The sequence below is a fragment of the Micromesistius poutassou genome (genome assembly GCF_964030765.1).
Source record: "Micromesistius poutassou genome assembly, chromosome: 5".
In the NCBI taxonomy this organism is placed as follows: Eukaryota; Metazoa; Chordata; class Actinopteri; order Gadiformes; family Gadidae; genus Micromesistius; species Micromesistius poutassou.
In genome coordinates, this window is record NC_140275.1 from 1,105,420 (window position 1) to 1,129,501 (window position 24,082).

General features: G+C 45.8%; 3 protein-coding genes across 3 annotated transcripts in view; all 3 read right to left on the minus strand.

Annotated features, from left to right (window-relative positions):
- The window catches only part of cUnh5orf34 (chromosome Un C5orf34 homolog), a 3,954-nt gene extending 836 nt beyond the window's left edge, over window positions 1-3,118 (minus strand). The window contains exons 1-9 of the mRNA XM_084468297.1: window positions 2,669-3,118; window positions 2,448-2,537; window positions 2,000-2,362; window positions 1,662-1,906; window positions 1,016-1,117; window positions 528-648; window positions 276-367; window positions 128-197; window positions 1-33 (exon numbers count right to left, since the gene is read on the minus strand). The exon at window positions 1-33 is cut by the window's left edge and continues 65 nt beyond it. Of these exons, the coding sequence (XP_084324423.1) occupies window positions 1-33; window positions 128-197; window positions 276-367; window positions 528-648; window positions 1,016-1,117; window positions 1,662-1,906; window positions 2,000-2,362; window positions 2,448-2,537; window positions 2,669-2,875 (1,323 nt within the window). The 5' untranslated portion in view covers window positions 2,876-3,118. The remainder of the gene's footprint in view (window positions 34-127; window positions 198-275; window positions 368-527; window positions 649-1,015; window positions 1,118-1,661; window positions 1,907-1,999; window positions 2,363-2,447; window positions 2,538-2,668) is intronic.
- Window positions 3,119-3,967: 849 nt separating this feature from the next.
- Window positions 3,968-10,318, minus strand: LOC311343429 (uncharacterized protein). Its single transcript, XM_084468296.1, has 7 exons — window positions 10,221-10,318; window positions 9,211-9,284; window positions 7,049-7,217; window positions 6,866-6,918; window positions 6,530-6,627; window positions 5,653-5,806; window positions 3,968-5,568 (listed from the first exon to the last, which is right to left on the minus strand). Exons 1-7 carry the CDS (start codon window positions 10,222-10,224, stop codon window positions 4,339-4,341), a joined length of 1,782 nt encoding a protein of 593 aa, XP_084324422.1. The 5' UTR covers window positions 10,225-10,318; the 3' UTR covers window positions 3,968-4,338.
- A 2,332-nt stretch (window positions 10,319-12,650) lies between these two features.
- Window positions 12,651-23,767, minus strand: dbnlb (drebrin-like b). Its single transcript, XM_084468299.1, has 15 exons — window positions 23,623-23,767; window positions 20,831-20,886; window positions 20,367-20,479; window positions 20,185-20,259; window positions 19,872-20,018; window positions 18,584-18,661; window positions 18,032-18,183; window positions 17,851-17,905; window positions 17,605-17,667; window positions 17,146-17,287; window positions 16,153-16,269; window positions 15,621-15,695; window positions 15,300-15,373; window positions 14,713-14,815; window positions 12,651-13,969 (listed from the first exon to the last, which is right to left on the minus strand). Exons 1-15 carry the CDS (start codon window positions 23,703-23,705, stop codon window positions 13,833-13,835), a joined length of 1,470 nt encoding a protein of 489 aa, XP_084324425.1. The 5' UTR covers window positions 23,706-23,767; the 3' UTR covers window positions 12,651-13,832.
- Window positions 23,768-24,082: the final 315 nt, after the last annotated feature.

Genomic DNA, 24,082 nt, shown 5'->3' on the forward strand with positions numbered 1-24,082 from the left:
CCCCAACGTCACAGGCTCAAAATGATTACTTTCCTGTACACAAAAACAATATACAGTAAATTCTAAATAATTAAATACAAGCACAGTGTGTATTGACTGGAGCAGAGATGCATCAATGTCTAAAAACCTGTTCCAAACAGCTCGGCATGACGGAGAGCGTCAGGGACACCGTAGCCTCGTTGTAACAGGTGAGGATTCTGGAGGACAGAAGGTGAGATTAAGAAACAAAATGGAATGGTCATCGTATCCCAACGACGGTGGCGGCGGCGGCTCACCTGCTTGCACGACTCACAATGGACCTGATGGAGTACACCTGCCCAGGTATGTCCGGGGGCAGGCTGTTGACCAGGTAGGTGATCTCTTTCACCTGCAATACAATCAGAAAATCAATGATGTACATTTCTGCCAGTCATCCATGGTTAGCCGCGAGGGAAACATAATACTCATAATACATAATGTGTAATTACAGTACACTCCTATATAACATGCGGTGTGGCAGGACGCCAGCATGCTAAAGTGAAACTCACCTTGCCTGACTGAGAGTCGTCCTTATAATGAGTGAAATAGCTGCTCAGGACGTTGTTAGAGCGAATGACTGATCCGTCGCCGGGGGAAACCTCGATGACTGATATAGAACCGCTAAGTATTCTGTCAGGAGAGACGCCGGGGAAAGTAAAAAGACATGCATTCACACTCTCAATTTAGGCGTCTTTGACACTTACATATTGTTTAAAAACACACAATGTTGCACAGCAGATTGCATTGTCTTAACAAGCTTAAATATTCTCACGTGAAATATTGATATGAACAAATGTAACAATGCTACCCTGCAATACTTTCACAGAAGACTAGCGATAGATAAACAGACGTATAGAACTGACTCATGATCCCATGAAACACAATAATATAAACTGACACATAATAGTTATTTTGTTCGTACTTTCTACATCTATGGTGCCATCAGTGGATAAATGCTCAAATATAAGATACACACAAACACAACACACATACACACCTGTAGATCACTCCTTGACACCACATGACCTTGGTCAGCTCCCCAGGGAAGTCCTGGTCTGGAGCTTCCTCACCCTGGGCTGGGGGGAACTTCACCTTCCACCTGACACGCATGACGAGTATACTCTAGATAACTGAAACTACATATAACGGCAGGGGACTAGAGTTACTGCTATTACTAATCTATGTTTCATCAGGTTACTAATTACTGAACCGCGTTACTAGGCAACACTTTTGTCCCGGTTCATGGGGACATGTTGATTATATAGTTCTATATTATAGATATATAGTGATATAGTTAATACATTAATTATGTAAATGTGATTTTTTTTTTATCAATGCAACCGGAGGACAGCTCCTTCATACAAATGTGTTGACATACGGTCAGCCAGTTGAATATGTATACATCTTGTGTATTATGGTGTCATTGTGTTATTTTGTGCCGTGGTTTGTATTCATTGATATGTCCTTTCTGTAATTTGTTACTAAAACACCTGCAAGTGCCATCTCATCTTAATTCAAGAAGACAGACCACTGTGAGCAAGCTTAAACGGAGACAGAGCTGGGGAACAGTGGAGCAGACAGACGGAAATGGAGGGACTTTGTTGAGTGAGTGCGTCATCTCCACTACTGTCAGTGTGTCATACCTGTGCTGGTGAGGGGAGGGGCATCGGAGAGGCAGCGCCTCCGGGACGGGACACCGCCTGTCCTCGCCGCCAGTCGCCTCCGTCGGGACGACCTCCTCACCCGCCCCCTGATGTCCGGGAGTCGCCTCGTGGCGTGCGGCCCAGTGGCGGCGAGCGACAGAGAGAGGGTACCGCCACATGGGGGCAACACAGAGGCAGGAGTGACGCTGGACCACCAGCGTGGTGCACTGGTACACGTCGTCTGACTTGGATGGGAACAGGGCGATAGATTGGGAGGAGAGACTGGTAAGAAGTCATGGTGGAGGACAGAGCTGGGTTACTGTTGTTTGGTGCTTTACCTCGGGCAGAGAAGGGCTGCTGCCGTTACCCTGAGGAGAACACGGCCGCGGTCGGTTCATCTTCATTCTTGTCATATCCTTTGGTTTGTCAACATGGCCGCTGATTCTTTGAGGACCGACCGTTGTCGGGTCCCGTGGTTGAAACATCGGACCGGGGGCGGGGTCCGTGCTGTGTGCGTTGCGCCCCACGTCGGGTTGACTAATGCTGCACAGAAACTCCACAGAGAAGTCTTCTCCTGAGGAGGACAAGGTGAGGGTGGCCCTCCCCTCCACGGACCGGACCTTGGTGTCACCGCCGGGGCCATGCTCCGCGTCACAGGAGACGCGGGGCCAGTCCGCCTCAGAGTTGACACTAAAGAAAGGCTGCAGAGAATAGGAAGTGTGCATTTCCGAATAACCAGGGTAAGCCTAATGATTTGCATCGTGGGGGGTTACCAGAATGACTCACTTTTCTATCAGCAGCTGCGATGAGTTCACTTGGAAGATATGGCCTTGAAGCGTATGTATTCCTGAACACCAACGCACCTTGCATTAGTTCCTACAAAACCAAGGACATTTAGACATAGGGTATTTGAGCAAGTATTTTAGATGCATCTGTAGCATACTGACGTTATGAGCAAGATCAACAAGAGACAATAATAATAATTATGATAACTAAATATTCAGTACTTTGTAGGTGCTGATGGCGAATCGTGTCCTCTGTCGAACGTGTTGGGTCCTCTGCAGAGGATGCGCGGAGGGGTCGGGCGCTTTCACCATCATGAACTCAGAGCCGCAGGGGGACACGTTTAGCGTCGACCCGTCATGATATCTGACATACACCGACTCGTCTTCATACATGACCATCAAACTGACACTCGTGTTGGTCGGCATCATAACAAGTGTCGGTCAAGACTCATAATAAGTTTGTTCGCTCTGATACTCCACTGTTGTTGTTGTTGTTGTCGTCGTCGTCATCAGGACGCGACGACGAATGCTGCTGGCGCTTTCTGGCTTTCTTATTTCTCAGGAAGTTGAACGCTTAGGGTGAAAATGAGATTTATATATATATGTATATATATGATTAATCTCTAAGTTTAGACATGTTTTGGCGTCAGAAAGGTGTTACGTTTGGCTAAAGTTTGGGTGTTCTGCCCTCTATCCCCAGCGCCTTGCCAGGTTCGCATGACAACATCAGACCTCGTATTTCCGAGCATCACCAACTTTCGCCAGTAGATGGCATCAGTGGACCAAAAGGAACATCTAAAGTAAATGATTAAAGGCCTGTCCTAAGCCGGTTAATTGAATTCAGTTATTGAAACAAATAAAAGCCCGTGCTATTAATTGAGATTTTAAGGTAATAACATTGCGTGTGTATTGAAAAGTTCCATTTCCCATAAGGCCATCGGGCGTTGACTTTTCTTCGGTATTAAAAATCGTAAATTTCTATGTATAAAGCATGTATAAAGTGTCTATGAAATAAAGCAGTTCACGAACAGTGCCGTGTCGTGCTTCAACGGTGGAGTCTCAACTACCCAGTATGGCCCAATGTTAAACACCCATATATCGGTCATTTCTATCCATATATATTGAGAATAAATCCATACGTTTCTTAACCTGTCATATCTCATACTTTTCAACATTTCTAGTTTAAGTGGTAGAAAATATAATACGCGTGCTTGACTAAAGATAAATAATAAATATAAAGAAAAATAAAGATATAGGTAGGCACTTTTATGCCTACACATTGGATCATTCACAATCAACTCATCCGTTTGCTTAGTGTCACCAATCTCATCTAATAATTCAAAGAAAACATGAAGTCTAGTCTAGGCTCTCATGCTATGAGAATAGAACATCTATTGACTCATAGAGGATTTAGCCTTTTTTTTATTACTGGTGGTACGTTATCTGAACAATTTAAAATTTTCCCTGATGAAGTGATATAATTGTGCCTAAACTTGATCTTTGGAACCAGAAAGCAGAAGATGATATTGACAACTCATTTATTTTAAAACGAGTTGCAAATGACAGTTTTGATACATTGATGCTGACACCATCAAAAATTTGTGGGAAAATGTGGGAATCTGCTAAGACAATGTGTTATTCTAAAAAGAAAGCACACATTGACGTTACAATTTCAAATGCCATTCAACTCACATTTAAAAAAAGTCAGTTATTACTGTACTCATAGTGCTTAACACAACGACTGCAGAAAACACACGAGAAAGAACACATTTTCAGTCAAAGAGTTAAATTCACAATCATCCTATATTGACCTATATTAACAATCCTTCTACTCCTCTTTATTATCTTTCTTCTTCTTCTTCTTCTTCTTCTTCTTCTTCTTCTGCACAGTATCACAGTTTTCGAGGATAAAGGGACTGAGGAGAAGCGCCCGGGTCGCTCCATGCAGAGAGGCAGTAAGACGGGTAAGAGTAGCTGGCAGACCCTAAGTGGGCTGGGTGCCCCACTGGGGCTTGGTGGTACAGCGGCTGGGAGTGCGGTGTCCTCATTCTCTCGTGCACAAAGGCTTGGAGAGGCGGCGGTGGGGGCACAGTGTCTCTGACCGCCCGCCCATAGCCGCTAAACACGTAGTACGGAGGGGGCGGGCTGCCACCGTAAAGGGACCGAGGCTGGCTGGCAGGGAACAGCTTGGATTTGTCCCTCCTCTCTGATGTCTGATAGAGCCAAGGTGGGATGTGATGAGGCTTCTTCACCGGCTGGTCGTGCGGCTGCGTCGGCCCAGCCGGGTACATTTTATAACCACCTCGGAAAGGAGTCGGTTTGAGAGGTTGTGCCGGTTTTGGAAGGACTTTGGTGAAACTCGAGGTAGGTGCCGGAGGCCAGTTTGCGTTAAAGGATGCGAAAAAGGATGAAGGCGTGGACTTTGGACACGCGGGAGCAGACTGTCTTCCGCCAGCCCTTTGGACCGCTCTCCATACAGAGTCCTTGTTCTCGATTTGGATGGAGTCCGCTTTCAGCAAGTGGGTGCCAGGGAAAGGAATGTCTTGACCTTTGGCGATCGCACTACAAGTGAAGGACTCGCTGCGACACCTGCCGCTGACCAGCGTCACGTAGTTGGGCGGCGTCGCTGCTCCGTTCGGTTCAGGCTTCCCTCCGGCGGCTGCCGGAAGGTCCTCCGAGGAGAGGGAGGAGGGCGGGGAGGAGCAGCGGGACGAGGAGCTGGACACAGGCCTCGGGGACTCCTCGAAGGAGGCGCCCTTGGGAGCGGGGGTAAGCGGCGTGGCCTGGGGCAGGGGGCGGTGGATGACGGTGGGCCTGTCTTTATCCTCGTCCTGGGGGTGTGGGGGCTGGCTGAGGCTGGCCTGGGCTACCTGCTTCTTCTTCTCCAGGGGAGAGAGGCCCTTCCCAGGAGGAGGGACCGCGTGATCGCCCGGCGGCTGTGACGACGACGGCAGCAGCGGGACGCAGAGCAGTCTGGAGCCGTCGTAGAGCGCGGCGCGAACATCGGCAGGCTCTTGGTGGGTCTGCGGGCAGCTCAGCAGGGATCTGGAGACGGGCCACGGCGCTGCGTACGCCTGGGTTCCCGTCTCACTCTGCTCTGTAGCGTTGGTTCTCCTCTGAGCCTGTGGTCAGTGAAGAACATGTTATTATTTGGACGTCGGCGTAACAGTTCAACAGTGAGCTCCAGCATTGGTTCCCTCATGTACCTCACGGAGCTCCTTCTCCATCCGGACAGTCTTCCTCTTCCCCCGCTCTTTGCCGGCCTTCTCCATGTTCCTGCGGTACTGTTTCCGGGGTTTCCCCGGCGGCAGAGGCTTGTCCGTCTCTCCTCTCAGGTGTCGGTCGAACGGCAGAACCAGCCTGACGGACACACGTCATATTGAATTCATTGATGATTATTCAAATAATAATAGAATGAAAATACATAACTTTCCATGGCACTCAAACGTCTTTACACAACGACTGTGTGTTTGTGTCTGTGTGAGTGAGTCATTTTATCCCATCTCATCCAAAGACTTTTATCACATCTCATCCAACAACCAGTGTGCAAGATGGGAGGAATTAAACTATCCAACGATAGTCCCGGGATGTCTTATGAGGCGATCATTTTGGTTCAACCCCAATTTGCCCAGGATGCTGGGTTTAGCAGCCCTTCTCTTTCGAAGATTAGTGTTATCTCAGGAGGTAGAGCGGGTCGTCTGGTAACCGCAAGGTTGCTGGTTCGATCCCCAGCTCCTCCTCCTAGCTGAGTGTGGAGGTGTCCCTGAGCGAGACGCCCTCACCCTGACTGCTCCTGACAAGCTGGCTGTCGCCCTGCGTGGTCGACTCCGCCGTCGGTGTGTGAATGTGTGCATGAACGGGTGAATGCCAGTCAACACTGTAAAGCGCTTTGGATAAAAGCTCTATATAAATGAGGACCATTTACCATTCAAGAGTGCCATGGGGTCTTTAGTGACCACAGGGAGTCAGGACCTCGATTAGTCACCTCATCCTAAAGTAAATGATCAATTCCGCTTGGTTTGATGCGTGTGCGTGTGTGATGGGGCAGAGGAGAGAGAGAGAGAGGTGAGAGAGAGACCTCACCTCTCATAGTGCCTGCGGGTGCAGGTGGCGGCGCTGGTACTGCCCGGACTCCCTCCCAGGTCGTCGTAGACGCTCTTCCACAGACGCCGTGCGGTCACCTGTTGGTGATGGTGATGGTGAGAAACATTCATGTTTGAAATTTGGATGTATTTTCATCAAAGGCATTCGATCGGGTCAGGGGGGAACGATAGATAAAGTGTTTAAATGCATCTTGATTTAAAGAATGTACAAAAATCTTTGTCTCAATTATTTGAACTGTGAAACTTACTACCAAAGATCTGAGTGAGTGAAATGTGAAATATAGGTAGGCAAAATAAAATAAAAACATCTACTCACTGAGTCATAACCACCAAGATTCCCAACAGTTTTATATATCCTCCAAAGGTTGACTACAGGAAGATAAAACATGCATTGCATTGTTATTAATTTCCTTATGCACGTCTGACATCTTTCATACCATACACGCTTCTACATCTCAACGGTGAGGAACGGCTGCAAGGTCAAAGCAGTAAGACTCACTCTGCTTGAAGCCCAAGTGTGGGATCCTCTCGATGGGCGTTCCTCTCTCCTTCATGAAACTGTGCAGGTTGGACACAAAGGACTTCTCCTCCACCTCGGCACCTTTGTCTTGCCTGGCACCAGCTTCACACTGAGCGCTGGCCTCAGCCATCGTCAACTCCGGGGCGTCCTGGGTTCAGAACCAATATGACGTTAGTGCATCCTACAGTGTAATCAGACGGGTTGGGGCATCCTGGACCAGCTGTAGATTAAAGATTCTGGTTAGAAGACAGTTTGGGTCCGAGGATGTCGTGAGACCAGAGAACAATTGAGACGCTGTCTGCTGCACACGAGAAACAAAAGCCGAAATGAAACATCGAAAGGGTACGCTTGGCTTGTACAGACAGACTCTCAATAGGTAACCACTATGCATCCTGTCTTGAGAAAGGAAACATGCTTGTGGGTTCAATTTGGTAGTACTTTTGGTCTGGAGCCATCTGTCTTTTTTAGCTACAGGGTTATAATGAAGAGAATCAGCTGAGATCAAGTTGAAGTTGTTGATAGTCGTGCTTATTAGTGCTACATATGGCCCAACACATGGATTATCTTGCAATAGTTTATCTTTATCTATATCTTAATATTGGTGTGTGTGTGCGTGCGTGCGTGCGTGCGTGTTTCTGGATTTTCATAAATGTATATTTGTGTGTGTGTGTGTGTGTGTGTGTGTGTGTGTGTGAATTTTGGGTTTGATGGACAAGAACATCTGGGAAACACGCAGTGGTCCATCAGACCACAATGTTGATATTTCAGTTAGAATGACCACATTTAGAGGCCTCTTAGTTCCTGTGTGACACTTTGTAAATTAAAGCACATCATGAATGGTTTCATATTGAATCAAGTTCCTCTTCGACGCTTGCCGGTTCCCAGAAGTGTGTTTCTTTGGTGAGTAATAGTGAAGGTGCAGTCATGTGAGTCACTATCGAGCTATATCTCCTCCATGTGTTAGTCCACGACTCCATGGCTACCAGGGAATTCAGTTTCCATGTGATGTAAGACTCCAGTCTGGCTGGCCTGTCCTGTGCTGTGTCTGTTTCCAAAGAAAGGACGACGAACTGTTCATATGTGGGCTGAAGAAAGTTGTGTATTGGTATAATGAATGAAAGCTTTTATCGACCATCTTTGGATTCGATTGAATTTGATGACTGTTTTAATGTTTGTTTCATGAATGCAATGCTTTGGTCCATGTTGAATAGGATGGTCTTTGAGAGTAATGAACAAACATATTCTACCTTATTTTTGAATTGCATATGCAGTTTCTATTTCTGCATTATTTATATATATATATATATATATAGATATCTATATATATCTATATATATCTATATATCTATAGATATATATAGATATATAGATATATATATATACATAGAAACATACGTAAAAGCCGTGATATATTTGCATGCCAGCAGTTAACTGAAAGACCCCTATTGTAAAGCCACAGATTTGACAAATCAAGTAAAAGAAAACAGTCAAAATGTTTACTTCCACACGTATCGAGTCATTTGTGAACTGAAACAAGGTTCAAATCGTTCTACATGTGATCAGACTACAGGAAATGTTTGAAGCGCTTACAGTAAGCCACACGGCTCATCACACCAGTGAACATCTCTGTTGCATGAGGATGTTTTTGTTTGATCAACACCCTATTATGTTTTTTTGTGAGTGATATTGTTGTCAATACACATACATTGTGTTAATAGTTAAAAATGTGTTTATGCATATGCATATATATATATATATATATATAATATATATGTATCTTAACAGCCTTACTGATGTTATCGGCGGGCCATCTGAAACCACAAAACCACCAGTGTTTCAAGATGATTCCGCTTTGGAAATTTGATAGATCTTACTCGCAATTTCTCGCTTCATATTGCCAGAATGGGGGCATTCTGCCTCACTCTGTGTTTCTGTTTGTAATAACGAAATATATGTGGTGGGGTGTTTGTTGTCATTCCACTCGCTGTATCTGCTCTGGACTTTATACACCAACAGGTATGAACGATTTCTGACGAAATGCAACTGATAATGAGAATCATCAGAAATTCCGACTAACCACAAAGTTGAGTTGTTTGCTGAGCAGCACATCATTAATCATTCTTATAAGTCATCTGATATACCTGGCTCCCAGCATTTCTGTGGCCCTCACTGGCCCCTGGCTCCTGGGAAACGTCACTCTGCACCTCTTCAGACTCTAGACACGAGACACAGACACACTAATATTATAGATACTGTAGAGTATACAGTGTACAGTGCAACTCCATTCAAACTACTGGGGTTGCTTGCTGAGCTGTTTTGAAGATATCATTGTTATTTTATTTGGCATGATAAAACACATATTTGTCACTTCGGTTATACGACAATTATAATTGCAAGCCATGTCGATCTGTCCTGCTGATAAATATTAAACCAAACCATCAACGGATTCAAAACCACGGGTAACAAAACCACTTCCTGCTATGGAGCCTACCTACACTCACCACACAGCGGAAGAGATTTAATTCACTTTTCACACAAACATGCACATTTCAATTCTTCTTCCCTATTCATATTGATCAATACGTTATGGATCCCCAACTTGTTTCTTTAGAAGTAATAAACTATTTTGTTAAGAGTGCCATAAAGAGGGCTTTAAACATAAAATGCAAGATTAAGGGTCTTCAGCATGAAATATTGCAGTTCCCAAAATAAATGTGAACAAGGTTTCTCAATAGTTTTCGACACACCATCTGCAATGATATCATATGTCTGTGAAACTGATGTACTTCTCTTTTGAATTTGCTTGTTTCCTGTGCTGTGGCTTGAACCTTCAATTCTGCTTTCAATAGTAAATTACTTCTCCATTTCAGGAATTAATGCATAATGAACTTTTGGATCTTAATTCACGTTTAAGCAACTTTTATTTAGCAAACCCACCTACCCAGAGGCTTATACGAGATGTACAATTATTTACTTACCAAGGTACAAACATGAGATATATATTTCATATTTAACACAAGATAAGGTAGGTCACAATAAAATGAATAATTATGAATCATGCTCATATTCATACATATGTGGGATAATTGTTGTAACAATAGGAACCAGTAAAGAATATGAAACGTGATTAAAAAAAAGAGTGAATTCTTACCCATTTCAAAGAGCTGACTTCTTGTCTCAAGCGTCACTGTAATTAAATTGGCACCAGCAATTCATGCACCACCCGTCAACTTCTGACCACAATATCGGAAGATGTCACCACAGCCCGGCTCCATTGGTTCATGCTCGGCAGAAAGACAAAAAGCAAGCGTGTCTAGGAGGCTGGGCTATGTATTCAAATGATCTCTTCAATGTTTTCCAGGCATTTAAACTGGTTTAATCTTAAATAAGAATTGTCCTGATTAATTGATTTATTGCGTGATTGATTTATTGATTTATTTAAGAAGTGTTGGTCTATCTTATGTGTCAAAACGTATTATGTCTATTTATGTTTTGTATGATCCTTGGGTTTAGCATTAGGTTTAGCATGTCATAGAGTACCTTTTACTAAACACACATATTTTGCACCTCTATGTGTTTTCTGTTGAATGTTTATTTTAAACCCTTTAGTAATATACTCGGACCTCCACGCTCATATTATTAACAAGATTAAATTCAGGAGCTTACAGCTAGAATTTGAGTGTAGAGAATGTAAATTATAGCTGGCATTATACATAGTCAGGTGGTTCAAGTTGTCGACACATCTCTAGGAACGGTGTTCGACGCTCAACTCAATCGGTTTTGAAGGGTGGACGTCAAAGAATTGACGAGGAAGCCGAACTGTTCTCGATCTGTGGTACTATTTGACGTCACTTGTATCAACGATTCTATGAGGGTCTTCTCAACTTCTCTTTTATTGAACAGTTAAATGGGTTGTCTATGTAGGACAAGAATAGCCTGCGCGGTATTGTGAAAGTCTGCTCCGACACTACAGGAGCCCAGAGACTTGTGCGCCCTGGGGGACTGTGACTCCACCGTGGGGCCCTCAGGCCCGTGTTATCAGTGGCCCTTGAGGAGAGCAGTAGTAAATCCACCATTCCATTCCTTAAAACAAAACGTTTTTTGTTTGTTTTTCATTTGTGGTTTTCATTGTTTGTAAAAAAATATTTAATTGTGTAACTGTCCACTTGTTTAATCTTTTTTTTTTTTTTTAATTATTCGCATTTTTTTTTCCGCTAGTTTTTTACTTAGTGTTGAACTGTTTCCTCTGACATGTTACTAACATGTTGCCTTACATGTCGTGTGGATGGGTAGGGTATGAATGAGTTGCCCTTCTTGGGAATCATAAAGCAAGCTAGTCTGAACTGAACGGCATTCATTTTGAATGTGGTGTGTAGCACGTGGCTTGTGCATTAACTGTCTCTTACTTATCTTTGTATTTCCATAACCTCAACCTAGGCCCATGTAAAGGTCAGCCTGATAACTTTATCTTTCAATCATACACAGATAGGTAGATGTAACACTTTATTTATATAATTTGAATAGAGAATGAATGGACACAGTTGCGATCAGTCAAGACTATACCTGACTTATTTCACATAGCTCATTTGTAATGTATTATGCTGATCAATATTGATTATTTAATAAGATACAACGCTTGTCTCTTGATTTGAGCTTCACTGGGACTGCAATCTGTTGGCAGAGCTTTTATCACCAGATAAAACACTTCCTCCACACGTCTTTGATCTGAAATGGGGATGCCCTGTTCTTTATCAGCTACTCGTATAGGAAATGACATTTAACTATCAAGCACATTAAGCTGTTCTTATCTGAGAGGGAAAGGCAGCTTTCAAATCAAAACAGCATTCGTGTGAGTGGAAAATGTGATAAAATGTGGTAAAAAGAAAGTGGTAAATCCTGCTTTTTGGAATCATCTATAGCTCGCACTATAAATTATGCTTTGAACAGCTAATGATGAACAAAAACCACAAAAGAAATCCCCTGCTAACAATTTCTGAGGTAAGAACAGAAACTGGAGCATAAAAACCATCCCACAATCAGAAAATAACGCTCTGGAATATTATTAACTTCTGAAGAAATCATGTGTGTCAGAGCAAGAGTCAAAAGCTTTTTCACCTTACTTTGAAGCCTAATATTTGCATTAGGGATGAGAGTATAAATTTGGCACTGAATGAATATGCAAATAAACAAAACCCAGACTAATTAGTGTCATATTTGTGCATCTTCATATGACCGATACATGACCTCAAGTTAAAACATGTTGCAATAGTACTACAATATGCATGAGATTAAAAAGACTAATCTGAGATGAGCCCACCTATGGGTGGATCCTGTCAGGTGATATCATCAATCTTGTAGATAAGATTTAAGCTCACTGTCAAAACTAGTGCTGCAAAGGATGTGGGGTAAATAAAAGTGAAATTATATGACGTGAAATCGAAACCAGGGTGAAAACCCAAATAGTTTGCACTGCGGCGTGGTTCCAGGAAATGGATTGTACAGCACCTCTCTGCATGTGTGACTCGATGCAGGGTATGTCCGTGCACATGTCGAGGGTAAAGGTTCTTAAAAACAACATTGAGACTTTTAATATTTTATTATGAATGTCTTTGCATTACAATATACTCTGGAAAAACAAAGAAAGAATAATGCAGGTGAATCATGCCCCTCAAGACAAATTATCTCTTTAAAATTTGTATATGTATTTTGCTTCAATTGGTGTACTTCAGTATGTCCATTTAAATTAGTTTTACAAATTTAAATTTCACTTAAAATATGACATAGGATACCACTTTATTTAAATCCCCTCACTTATGGCAGTCAGTCATGTGAAACAGTTGACCTGAATCGATCCCCAGGCTAAACTCGACAAATAAGTCAACGACAGTTTCAATGTCTTTGATATGTACGCAAAGATAAGTGGAAACTCAGCGACCACTGGAAACCAACCACCTCATAACCCAAAGTAAAGGGACGCTTTTATTCAAACATATCACCAAACACCATCTCATGATCGGTTTGAAATTGCAACCATCAGCTAATCGTTGTTCTGCAATTCCCATAAGATTCAAGCTCAATAAAGACTATCTTCACCAGAAACAGCAATAACACAAGTGGAAGTTAAATTCAGTCTTTCAGTGAAGAAAGGCCAACATAAAGCAAGAGATGACGCTGTGGCAGAAGCTCCTATTAAGACCTTTTTTTTTTTTTTTCCTGAATTAGAAAAGGAGCGACTGCTAAAGTCTGACTGAACCCAAAGTAAAAACAAGTTCACGCAAGGAATGTCAACTACAAGTGTGTGATTAGCGCTGCGAATGGAATTAAAGTCGTATGAATAAAGGCTGACATTTTACCGCATCACGACAACAGGTAAGGACGCGGGGTGAGTGACCGTGAGAGAACAGGGGGGGGGGGGGGGGGCGAGACGGGTTTCCCGTTGGGAAAACCCTAAGCTATTCCATCCATGGTTTACAACATTGACATTACAATATCATTTTTTTTTTTTGTTCTCGAGCAATATTACCTTCTTAAAACCTGGCCCCGTGATTTGGACCTTCCAGCGAAGCGTGGGTCGTTAGTCAATAACGAGGACGCCCGCTTCACCTCGGGCTGGTTCTGACCGAGCTCCGGCCCACTAGGGGCAGGGTGGGTGTGGTACCACTTGGGGGACGGTGGGGGGACGGGACGGGATGGGACGGGGAGACGGGGAGACGGGGGGACGGGGGTCTTGGGCAAAGTGCTGATCTAGTGGGCGGGGCCGAGCTCACACCATCTCCACGTAGTTGGCGGGGAACATGCCGAAGTGGCCGTCGGGGCTGTAGCCGCGCCACCAGCCCTCGTCGATCATCTCGATGCCCGTGATGACGTCGTCGGGGTCGAACGAGATCTCCGTGTCGTCGGCTGCCCGGGGGACCAACAGAAGAGCGTTCCGTTAATACTCCGCCGCCACCGCCGCCGCCGCAGTGTTGTCCGGGGGTTAAAGCGGACTTATCGTACCACCAGGTGTGAGCGGGGATCAGCCGTTACGAGCCGTTTTGAAAATGTGCCGCTTCTGACATCACAGGTGGGCGTGTCCACCCAGATGTGTACTGGGATAGATCAGTCCACCGGCCCTACCCCGGTGGACTGTAGCAAACGTCGCTCATCTGTCCGTCACACATCTGGGTGGACACGCCCATCTGTGATGTCAAGATGCGGCACATTTTCAGAGCGGCTTGTTAACGGCTGATCACACTCACACCTGGTGGTACGATAGGTCCGCTTTAAGACTTCACAGCGCGCACGGAGATGGACCACCAAATGTTATTGGGCTTCTGCACGAGCCAAGGCATCTGCATGGCTCACTTTATCATCATCTTGTACTGTATATATCAGCACTCAACTATTTTATTCATTCATACATGCTTGTCGTGTTTATTCTATGTTCTTACTGCTCTGTGTCTTGTCCTTTGTCCGTTTTTCTCTTAATGTTTTTTAATGCTATACATTAGGCTGTATAACAACGGACCGTGTAATGGTGACCACATGAATTTCCTACTTGGATAAATGAAGTTGACCTTGACCTTGATCACATTTCATTATTCTTGACTGAAAGGTCGACAACACTGTGACCCAGGACATAATAAAATGCACGGTGAACCCACCGGCCTGGTAGTCATAGATCGCCCTGGCACTGAGCACCCGGTCAGGGCTCTCCTCTGGGGTCACCTCAGGGGTCACCTCGTAGCTGTTGGTCTCCTCCACCACCTTGGACACACACACACACACACACACACACACACACACACACACACACACACACACACACTATATGATACAAACTGTATTTACAGTATATAGCGCCTTTCATGCAAAGTTGCAATACAAGGTGCTTGACAAGACAGTAGAAATACAGCAGTACAATTTTAATACAATAGTACAGTGAAAATCAATGATAACATAAGTAACGATAACGATAGTAAATATTAAAAATATAAAAAAATAAATAAAAACTTAATAGAAATGGATTCAAGGGAATGCTGAGCGAAATAGGTAATGTCTTAAGGCGACTTTTGAACGTGGTCACAGATTGGGACGTCCTCAGCTCCTGTGGGGGGGCTGTTGGACCACGGACACTGAAAAGCCATCTCCCCGGCTTATCATATTGTACTGTGCATGTTCACTCATGTATTCATCAGAGTCTCTTGCCAGACCCTGAAGGGGGGGGGGGGGTACACCGCCCGGCCCTCACCTGAGCCGGCTCCTGGTAGAGATCCCTCTGCTCGGGCTCCTGGGCGCGGTACGGCTCAGGGGCCGCTTCCTCCTCTGGGCAACAGAGACAGAACAGGGGGGGGGGGGGGGGGGGGGGGTCAGTGAGGAGAAGGACAGCAGGACAGCACCTCCCCGACCCCGCCAGCAGGGGGCAGACGGAGCGCTCCATGCTGGCTGGGAACGGTTCCAGCGATGTTAAATAATGAATAACAAAAACAATGGCGTGACGAGGCGGGTGAGCAGTGTAGTGTGTGAGGGTTCACTCTCAGGGTCTGGCCCCTGCGGCAAACGGGGGCCCCACCTTTCCAGGGCTCCTGGGGGCCGGTCTCCGGCTCATCATACTCAAATCTGGACTGGCTCTCATCCACATCCGGTTCTTATCACAGCAACACACAAACACACCACGCACAAACACACACACACACACACGATGAGGCACAACATGCATATGGATGACTCGGGCCGGACATGCGTTACCCGGACCTCATGCCAGAGAGCGGGCCTGGATGGATTTCAGTCTGGACCTGTAGAACTTTTTTTGCCATTTTGTTCTACTGTCCTAAGATGTTTGATGTTTGTACATGCCTCCATGTCTTCCCCTATGTGTGTGTGTGTGTGTGTGTGTGTATGAGGACTCTATACTGCAAACAAAATCGACCTCTGGGTACAAAATAAAGTAACTTGAACTTGATGGATGACATGGATGAAAACCAAAAGTATCACCGACGCCAGAAAGAAGATGTTGCAAAGGAAAAAGGAAGCAGCTACGCTGACATCGACGGGTTTCCATGTGACACTGGTTGATCTTTGTGTTCTAGACCCGGGAGGCTAACCGGTGGGAGGCGGGGGGGCCGCCGGGCTGGGGGGGGCAGGAGACGCCTGCCGCGGGGTGGGGCTGGTCCGCTCCGGCTCGTAACACGGCTTGGAGAGGAAGGGGCTTTGCAGACGCCCTGGAAGACAAGAGAGACCCCAGGAGGTGAGACGGAACCAAGGAGGAGATACCAGAGGGGGAGACACCGCACAGAGAGACAGACAGACAGACAGACAGAGCCGGGAGACCAGCAGCTACAGGAATAATCGACTACTGAAACCAGGCCCACTATAGAACCGAGCTGTCCATTTCAGTGGATTCATAACACGGTGGAGTTCCAACCATGTAGATTGCTAATGAGGGTCAGTTCAGAAAACGGACAATTCTCACAAGGCAGAGTTAGCAAGAAGAGAGGAATAGTCTAAAAAGGAAAAGTTCTCCCAAGTTTTAGTTCTAACACTGTAGAGTTCTAACGAGCTTCAGCTCTAACGAGCTTCAGTTCTAACGAGCTTCAGCTCTACCGAGGTTCCGTTCTAACGAGGTTCGGCTTTACCAAGGTTCAGCTCTACCGAGGTTCAGCTCTACCGAGGTTCAGCTCTACCGAGGTTCAGTTCTAACGAGATTCAGTTCTAACGAGGTTCCGTTCTAACGAGGTTCGGCTCTAACAAGGTTCGGCTCTAACGAGGTTCGGTTCTAACGAGCTTCGGCTCTAACGAGCTTCAGCTCTACCGAGGTTCAGCTCTAACAAGCTTCAGTTCTAACGAGATTCAGTTCTAACGAGGTTCCGTTCTAACGAGGTTCGGCTCTAACGAGTTTTGGCTCTAACGAGCTTCAGTTCTGACGAGGTTCGGCTCTAACGAGCTTCAGTTCTGACGAGGTTCGGCTCTAACGAGGTTCGGCTCTAACGAGGTTCGGCTCTAACGAGGTTCAGCTCTAACGAGGTTCAGCTCTAACGAGCTTCGGCTCTAACGAGCTTCAGCTCTAACACGGGGCCGGAGCGACGGCGAGGCGCTACCTGGCTGGGGGCTGGCCGGGGCCATGGCGGCGGTGGGGCCCGCGGCGGGGACCTCAGCCTCCACGGGGGTCCGGCCCATCTCCCTCTGCTTGAACATCTCCCGGGGGTTCTGGGAGCGCTGGGAGATGAGCGAGGCGGCCTCCTAAAGAAAACCAACAAATTAAAACTCAAATGAAGAGCAGCACACAAGTCAAGAGTCCGGACACGCTGCACCCGACCGTCCCGCAAGACCCCCGACCGTCCCGCAAGAAACCCAGAGAAGGAATCGGTTGCTCAGCTGGCGTTGATGAGGTTAGTAGTGTTAGAGACAGACAGACATGGATTAAACAGTGGTCAAAGTTGGGGTTAAAACAGGACACCGCTGTTAAAGAGACACATCCTTTCCGGAGCGGGAAGGAAGTGAAAGGGACGGAGAGTCCGGAGAGCGACGGAACGGCGTCGTTTTAGAGAGGAACTCACGTTGGCCTTCTCCACAGACAGCCCTCGATTCACTGTCTTCACTGCTGCCTTCTCCTCCTCCTCCTGACAACGGCGGCACCACACACGTCAGCCACACGCTAGACTAGCCTCTATGTTACGGGGGGGATATCTCCACTGCACATCCCCACGGTCAGACAGTTCCCAATCAAGTCCTGTCCCTTCACGGCCACGTTCTGTGTCCATTTGCGCATTATAAATCGAGTCTATCGGCGAGAGTACACTCACCACTTGAGGCTTCTCACGTTCTCGGCACTCAACTTCCTGCTGCTGCTGATACTTCCTGTTGAGCAAAAAAAATAATAATAATAAAAATAAAAAATGAGAACTTCCAATTAGAAACTTGAAAAGACCCCCCAAGCACGCGGCGGTGGATGGAGTCACCGGGGGGGCCCCTCGGGAGACCCACTTCTGCTGGTCGATCTGGGAGGACCTCTCCTTGTCGCGCTGGTCCCTCAGGGTGGACTCCTGCGTCTCCCTGTCCTTCCGCTCCCGGTCCAGCTTCTGCCGCTCGTCCGCCGCCTTCACCTTCTCCTCCGCACGCCGCTTCTCCTCGTCTTTCTGCAACACAGACCACCCACCGCGTCCGACGTCACGACTCACACCGGCAGGGTTAACGTACCGCGGCCCGATGTGAAGCGGTCGCGAGCTCTTGAGACGTACGTAAGACAGAAGTGTTTTTTTTATTTAACCTTTATTTAACCAGGTCTCGTTGAGATTACAGTCTCTTTGTCAAGAGAGACCTGGCCAAGAGGGCAGCATAGAACAGACAATACGGGTTTCGTGCAAACAAAACGCACATTAAGACACCGTTTGGGATTTCAAGTAAGGAATTATACGCAGGTACAATGTCCAATGTGTCCACCAAATCAGTCCTCAATAGTGGGTGAGACGTTTACTACCAGTAACAAACCGCCAGACACGACGATGAGCTCTGCCCCCCCCCCCCCCCACCCAGTACCTCCGCCTGGGCCCAGAAGTTATCCTTGTTGATCTTCTTGATTTCTGACATGGCGTTGGTCTTCTGGTACACAGAGCCCTGGAATGAGGGGGGAAGGAGAGAAAAGAAAAAGGAAAAAGGAAGTTGAGATTGAATCTAAATTTAGACGCTGTGGTGGCACTGCACATTCCAAACACTTTTTTTTTTTTCTTTGTTTTGGCACCGCGATGGTGGAACGAGCTCCCTGCTGATACCAGGACTGCACAGTCACTCACCAGCTTCTGCAAGAGAGTCTATAGTCTCCCCCTTACCCCCCACCACCCCCCCTCCTCCCCCCTTACTCCCCTAAAAACACCCCTCTTACGCACTTATTCAATGTTTGAACGGCTTATCCTAGTTATCTTTGTTGTATAAGGGCAATGGGTTAACCTGGCTCCTGTTAGTGCTTGGCACTTGTTTCTATGAACATTCTTACGGCAAACACAGCGATATATTGTTTATCTTTCTTCAAATGTACTTTTTTGTACGTCGCGTTTCGTTAAAAGCTACATACTCTGAATGTAAAATGTAAATGTAAATCAATTAAAATATTGCATGGTTACAACACAGCATGTCCTCCCTCTCGCTCGCTTGTCCGAGGAGCCATTTTAAAAACACAGACGCACGCAGGGCTGCTGAATCCACACAGGGCCCCGCGCTGTGGGCAGGTCAGGGCAGGTCGCCAGCGCTAATGAACCTCATTCCACACCGAAGGACTGGAAGAGAGTTGTGTGTCACTCTGAACAACATGCCCAGGGCTGTGGAAACACACGGCGCTGATCCGATACGACAGGCAGGCATACTGCGATTCGAGTGGGCAGCCATGACAAACGGTGTCTGTAGACGATGGAATGGTTCGACTCTTCAGAAGACGTGCGTTTCATATGCGTGGCATGTATGGAACCTCAGTGTTGACTTTAGTGATGTTGGGCCACCACACCCAGCGATCTCACTAGGACTAACCCTACTGTGTGGAAACCGTGTTGAAGCAACACCGGAGATTATAATTGATCTATGTATTGAATACGCACACAAAGATTTTTTTTTTTGACTGTTTGACTGTTTTTTTACTACAGGTTACATAAATCAGTTTGAAATAGGATCCCAGCCAAACGCAGGTCATCACTCAACTTATTTGCAGTGCAATCGTCGTTGAACCATATTGTAAGCAAACAGCTTAAGGCACAACCCCCCGAGACTCTGACACAGCGCTCCTTTGACTGACTGGCTGTCATTTGATTCAAACACGGAGACATCACTTTCTGCCTACCACGGGCCCCTGAGGGCCGGAGTCCTGGAAGCGCTTGGACTCCTTGTGGAAGCTGTAGTTGGCCCCCGAGGCCTTGGCCACCTTCTCTATAATGACCTCCGGCTCCACATCCTCTTCTGCCCGGGCATTGATGGTCACATGGGCCCCCTGGGGACAACACATCACTTCCCACTTTAAAAAAGACACTTTATCGGAAAGTGCGATTATCACACCGAAAAAAAAGAAAGAAAAAAAAAAAGGATTGTGTCGGCATATTGTTCTATCAATAGAGCTGTGGGGGTGGCATCTTCTGGAGCGTTACAAACATCGTCACCTTGAGGAAGTTGGACATCGAGCTGACATGGTTGGCACACAGTCCTTTCCTCGCATCCTTCACGCCTTCTCCTGTCTGCGAAATCAGAACCAGAGTGAGTCACCGCCACACGCAGTGCCGCAGACTGCAGCTTAACAGAGCGACGCGGTGAAGCGTGCACAATGGGATGACGGGGCACCCACCCAGTTGATGAGGACGTATTTTGGCAGGCCAGAATTTGGATCTTCGACTCGGCAGAAGGCGTACATCATCTTGCCGCTGTTGAGTTCCTCCACCAACTCCTCCAGCCCTCCATCTGAGAAGAACGAAAGGAGAAGCAAAAGATAAATGGGTTGGTTGTGAGACGTTGGGTAGGGGTCGGGCACGGGATAGTCTAGTGGTTCAGCTGCTGTTAAGACTACCAGCTGAGAGGTTCTGGGTTCCAGACCCGATGCCCAGTCTACCTGTGGGCTGTAGGTCTACCTCCTTTACTGTATTGGACACGGGGATAATTGTAAACTACTGTGATATACTGTTCGATTGGTAAATCGCCCCAACCCTATAGGAAGGTCAAAGTGACTCTATACTGCTGCATGTTGCATTCATGCCCTTTCAGCAACATCTGCCGATATCAAACAACAGCCAATGAAACTTGACCGGGACTCACCCCCCTTTTCTGCCAAGCGGATGTCATTACTGTTTCCCTCATAGGTGAACAAGGCCCTGGAAAGAAAGACAACAGATTTAGAACATAGTAGTGATGAATGGTTTTAATGTACATGGCAAGACAAAATGGATTACAACGACTCAATTCTACTCTACACCATAGAAGAGTTGAGAAGAATGGACTACTTCACATTCAAAACAGAATGAACAGACCTAGTTATTCTTTCCTTGTTGTAGATACATTTTATTTCAGAAAATGAAATAAGCACAACTTCCAAGTATAATATTTGAAGTAATTCAATTATGGATATTCTCACTTTAACTGGTTTGGCCAGTTTGTTAAGACCCTGGGTTATTAGTTGACATTGTCCATGTCAAGAGGATAACCAGCCATGATTTTAAACGAGTGGTAAGCAGCTCCCATAAACATCTTTGATTCGTCCAACCCAGGAAAGGGTGGAAATGCTCTGACTAGGTTCCTGTCTCCAATAGTGACCACAGACAAGCAAATCCACATGTTTCGATGCTGTGTTACATGCTACTGCACGTGCTCATAAGACTTCGAGAGTGAGGCATCTTCTGAGTGAAGAGAATTGCTGTGTTGGAGCAGTGGGATGATTCTGAGTGCAGAGCAACATTTCAATAGATTGCGAGGGCATGTGTAGGCGGGGGTGTTATTTAACTGATTTGACAGCCTAAGCATTCACTTCTGAATCAAAATGAAGTGCTCAGTTTCTGGTTGGACGAATGTACACAGAACGTTAACTAAACACAAATGTCCCAGTGGCATTCAAACACAAATTTCTGCTGCCGTGTTCAAATCAGGGAAGAAAAAATATACACCCTCCAGCAAATACCCTCGCAACTTATTGAAATGTTGCTCTGCATTCAGAATTCTGAATTACCACACTGCCTATAAAGCAGCCAGTATACGTCGCACAGAACTCTTAACTGCACACCTCAGACTCTGAGTATTTGAGCATGAACAATGGGGAGCACACAGAATCTAAACTTTTGGATTTGTTTGTTTGCGCTATTGGAGGAATCCACCAAGCCAGGGAGGTTTGTATTGGCTTACCTGGGTTGCACAAACCAAGGGACCTGCGCTTCACTCGTTTGGAATATAATGGATGGCATTCATCCCCCTACCACCCAATATCGGAATTAGAGTCTACAGTGCAGGAGTGGGTGAGTTGAACACAAATCGTGGCTGGTATACACCTAGACACCGACAGAGACATCAATTAAGCTGGGGCCTTAACAAACCGGCAAATCCTTTAAAGACCCAAAGGTTTAAAATGTAGCCCTTCCCAATAAGTAGGTCTATCTAGAGAATCTAGAGTACTACTCTCTGCTCGTTTTTTGCTAAAACTTTGCACTGGCTGTGCAAAATTCGGATGCAACCAGCATAGCTTCCATGGCCGAGTGGCTTTAGGGAGTGTCGATAATACGATTATTCTAAACACAGAGAGGTGCAGGCTGGCCAGCAGCTTTTATTTGTTGGATATATCAGGTATAGGACGTGATTTTATTGATAATATTATTGAACTCACTATCACTAGTATTGAATAAAGATATGTGCAGGACAGGTCATTTGAAACGGTACTTGAATGTTACACAAAAGTTATTGCAAAATGAGTTATTGCAAAACAAGCAGTTTTACTTTATATTATGTCTTATGTGGCCAGTTGCACATCCTGTAAAGGCTATGTCAGTGAAATGTCTGAAAACCACCTTCCTACAGGAACAGTATTGAATTTCCTGTCATGGCTTCACACCAGATCTAGAACTACGAATAAGGTAGTAAAGTTATATTATGATTTCAATTTCATTCAATTCGATACAGAAGGCTGAATTGAACATGCAAAAACCCTTTATATAGTTGTACGTGGATGTGCACTCAGAATGCCAAAATGTTTCAAAACAAGTTATACTACAAAACTATGTTTTCATGCATCTAGGATCTCAGATGAGTCAAGTCACAAATCAAAACATAACTACCTGCCACCTACAGAGCATAGTACTCCAACAAACTAGTTATGTGTTCATTCAGGCACTGCCAATAATGCACACCGTCTGCCAAGTTCTGAATGTCTTGAGAAACAAAGCCCAAGGCAGTTGTTATCCACGATTAATTAAACCAGGTCGTCTCTAAATACAGTCATGCTTCATGTCGACTTGCAGCTCCCCTCCTCAGGGGAGGGTCCATATGATGGTTACTCACTCCGGAGCCCCGCTAATTAAACACTGCGTTGTTCTGGCTCATGGACAACCCAGAATCCTAGTGGCACCAACCTGCTCTTCCCCCATGTGTGTTGTGTCTGTGTTTATGCATCCGTCTGCTCAACATGCTTTTAATACAGAAAGCGAGGGTAGGGCATTTTCTTTGCCACAATGTTTTTTTTTTTATGGATGATGTTGAATGTTTTATGTGGATCTATGTCCTGTCTCGCAACACCATGATGGAAATAAGTGCTCGCACTTCGTAGTGATCCCCGACTTCCGTGAATGAATCAGTCAGCAAAGCTAGCTGACATCAGCCACGTCGCTGCAAAGATCAAGTAATCCCACTTCATCGTTTGATAGTATGAAATTAAACGCCGATTGATCATCGTTCACATAATCCCATTAAGAGCGGATATACGGTGTTGGAGCATAAATCAAACCAAGCCAGAGTCGGGCGAGCAGGTCGAGAAGTTACTGGTCTCGCTAGCCCGACGACAGCTCACCTCATCTCTCATCTAAAAGACAGCAAAGCTCATTAAATCAGATCTTAAATGAATCATATCTCACCAGTTGGTGCTGGACTTCTCATCCACCACTTCTTTATAGGCGGCCGTCAAGGCTGGGCCGTTTTTGCTGAGGTTGACAGCCATTGTGTTGCTCGCTTGGGGATAGCTAGCCAGCTAGCTACAGGGAGGAGGAGTGGCCGAGGTGATGAGGATCCAGGAAGCGAGGTGATGAGGATACAGGAAGCTGCTGTGCTGTGAGCAAGCAGCCTGCAGGGCTATATTACCACAGGACGTCCGGACCGGTCCTAAACTAAAGGAGGTGCTGGAATTGATTGTGCATTTCGTTTTTAAGAATTAATATAGTGAAGCCATTTGACTGGGAACAGACGGTTGCCTTATGACTGTGCTGTCATAGACCCACCCACACACACATTGACATCTCCAAGGGTTCTGCTTAGGAGTCACACACTCTGCTCAGTCTGAATTCATTCATCATGGTTTGAAGGAGTAGTGAAGATACT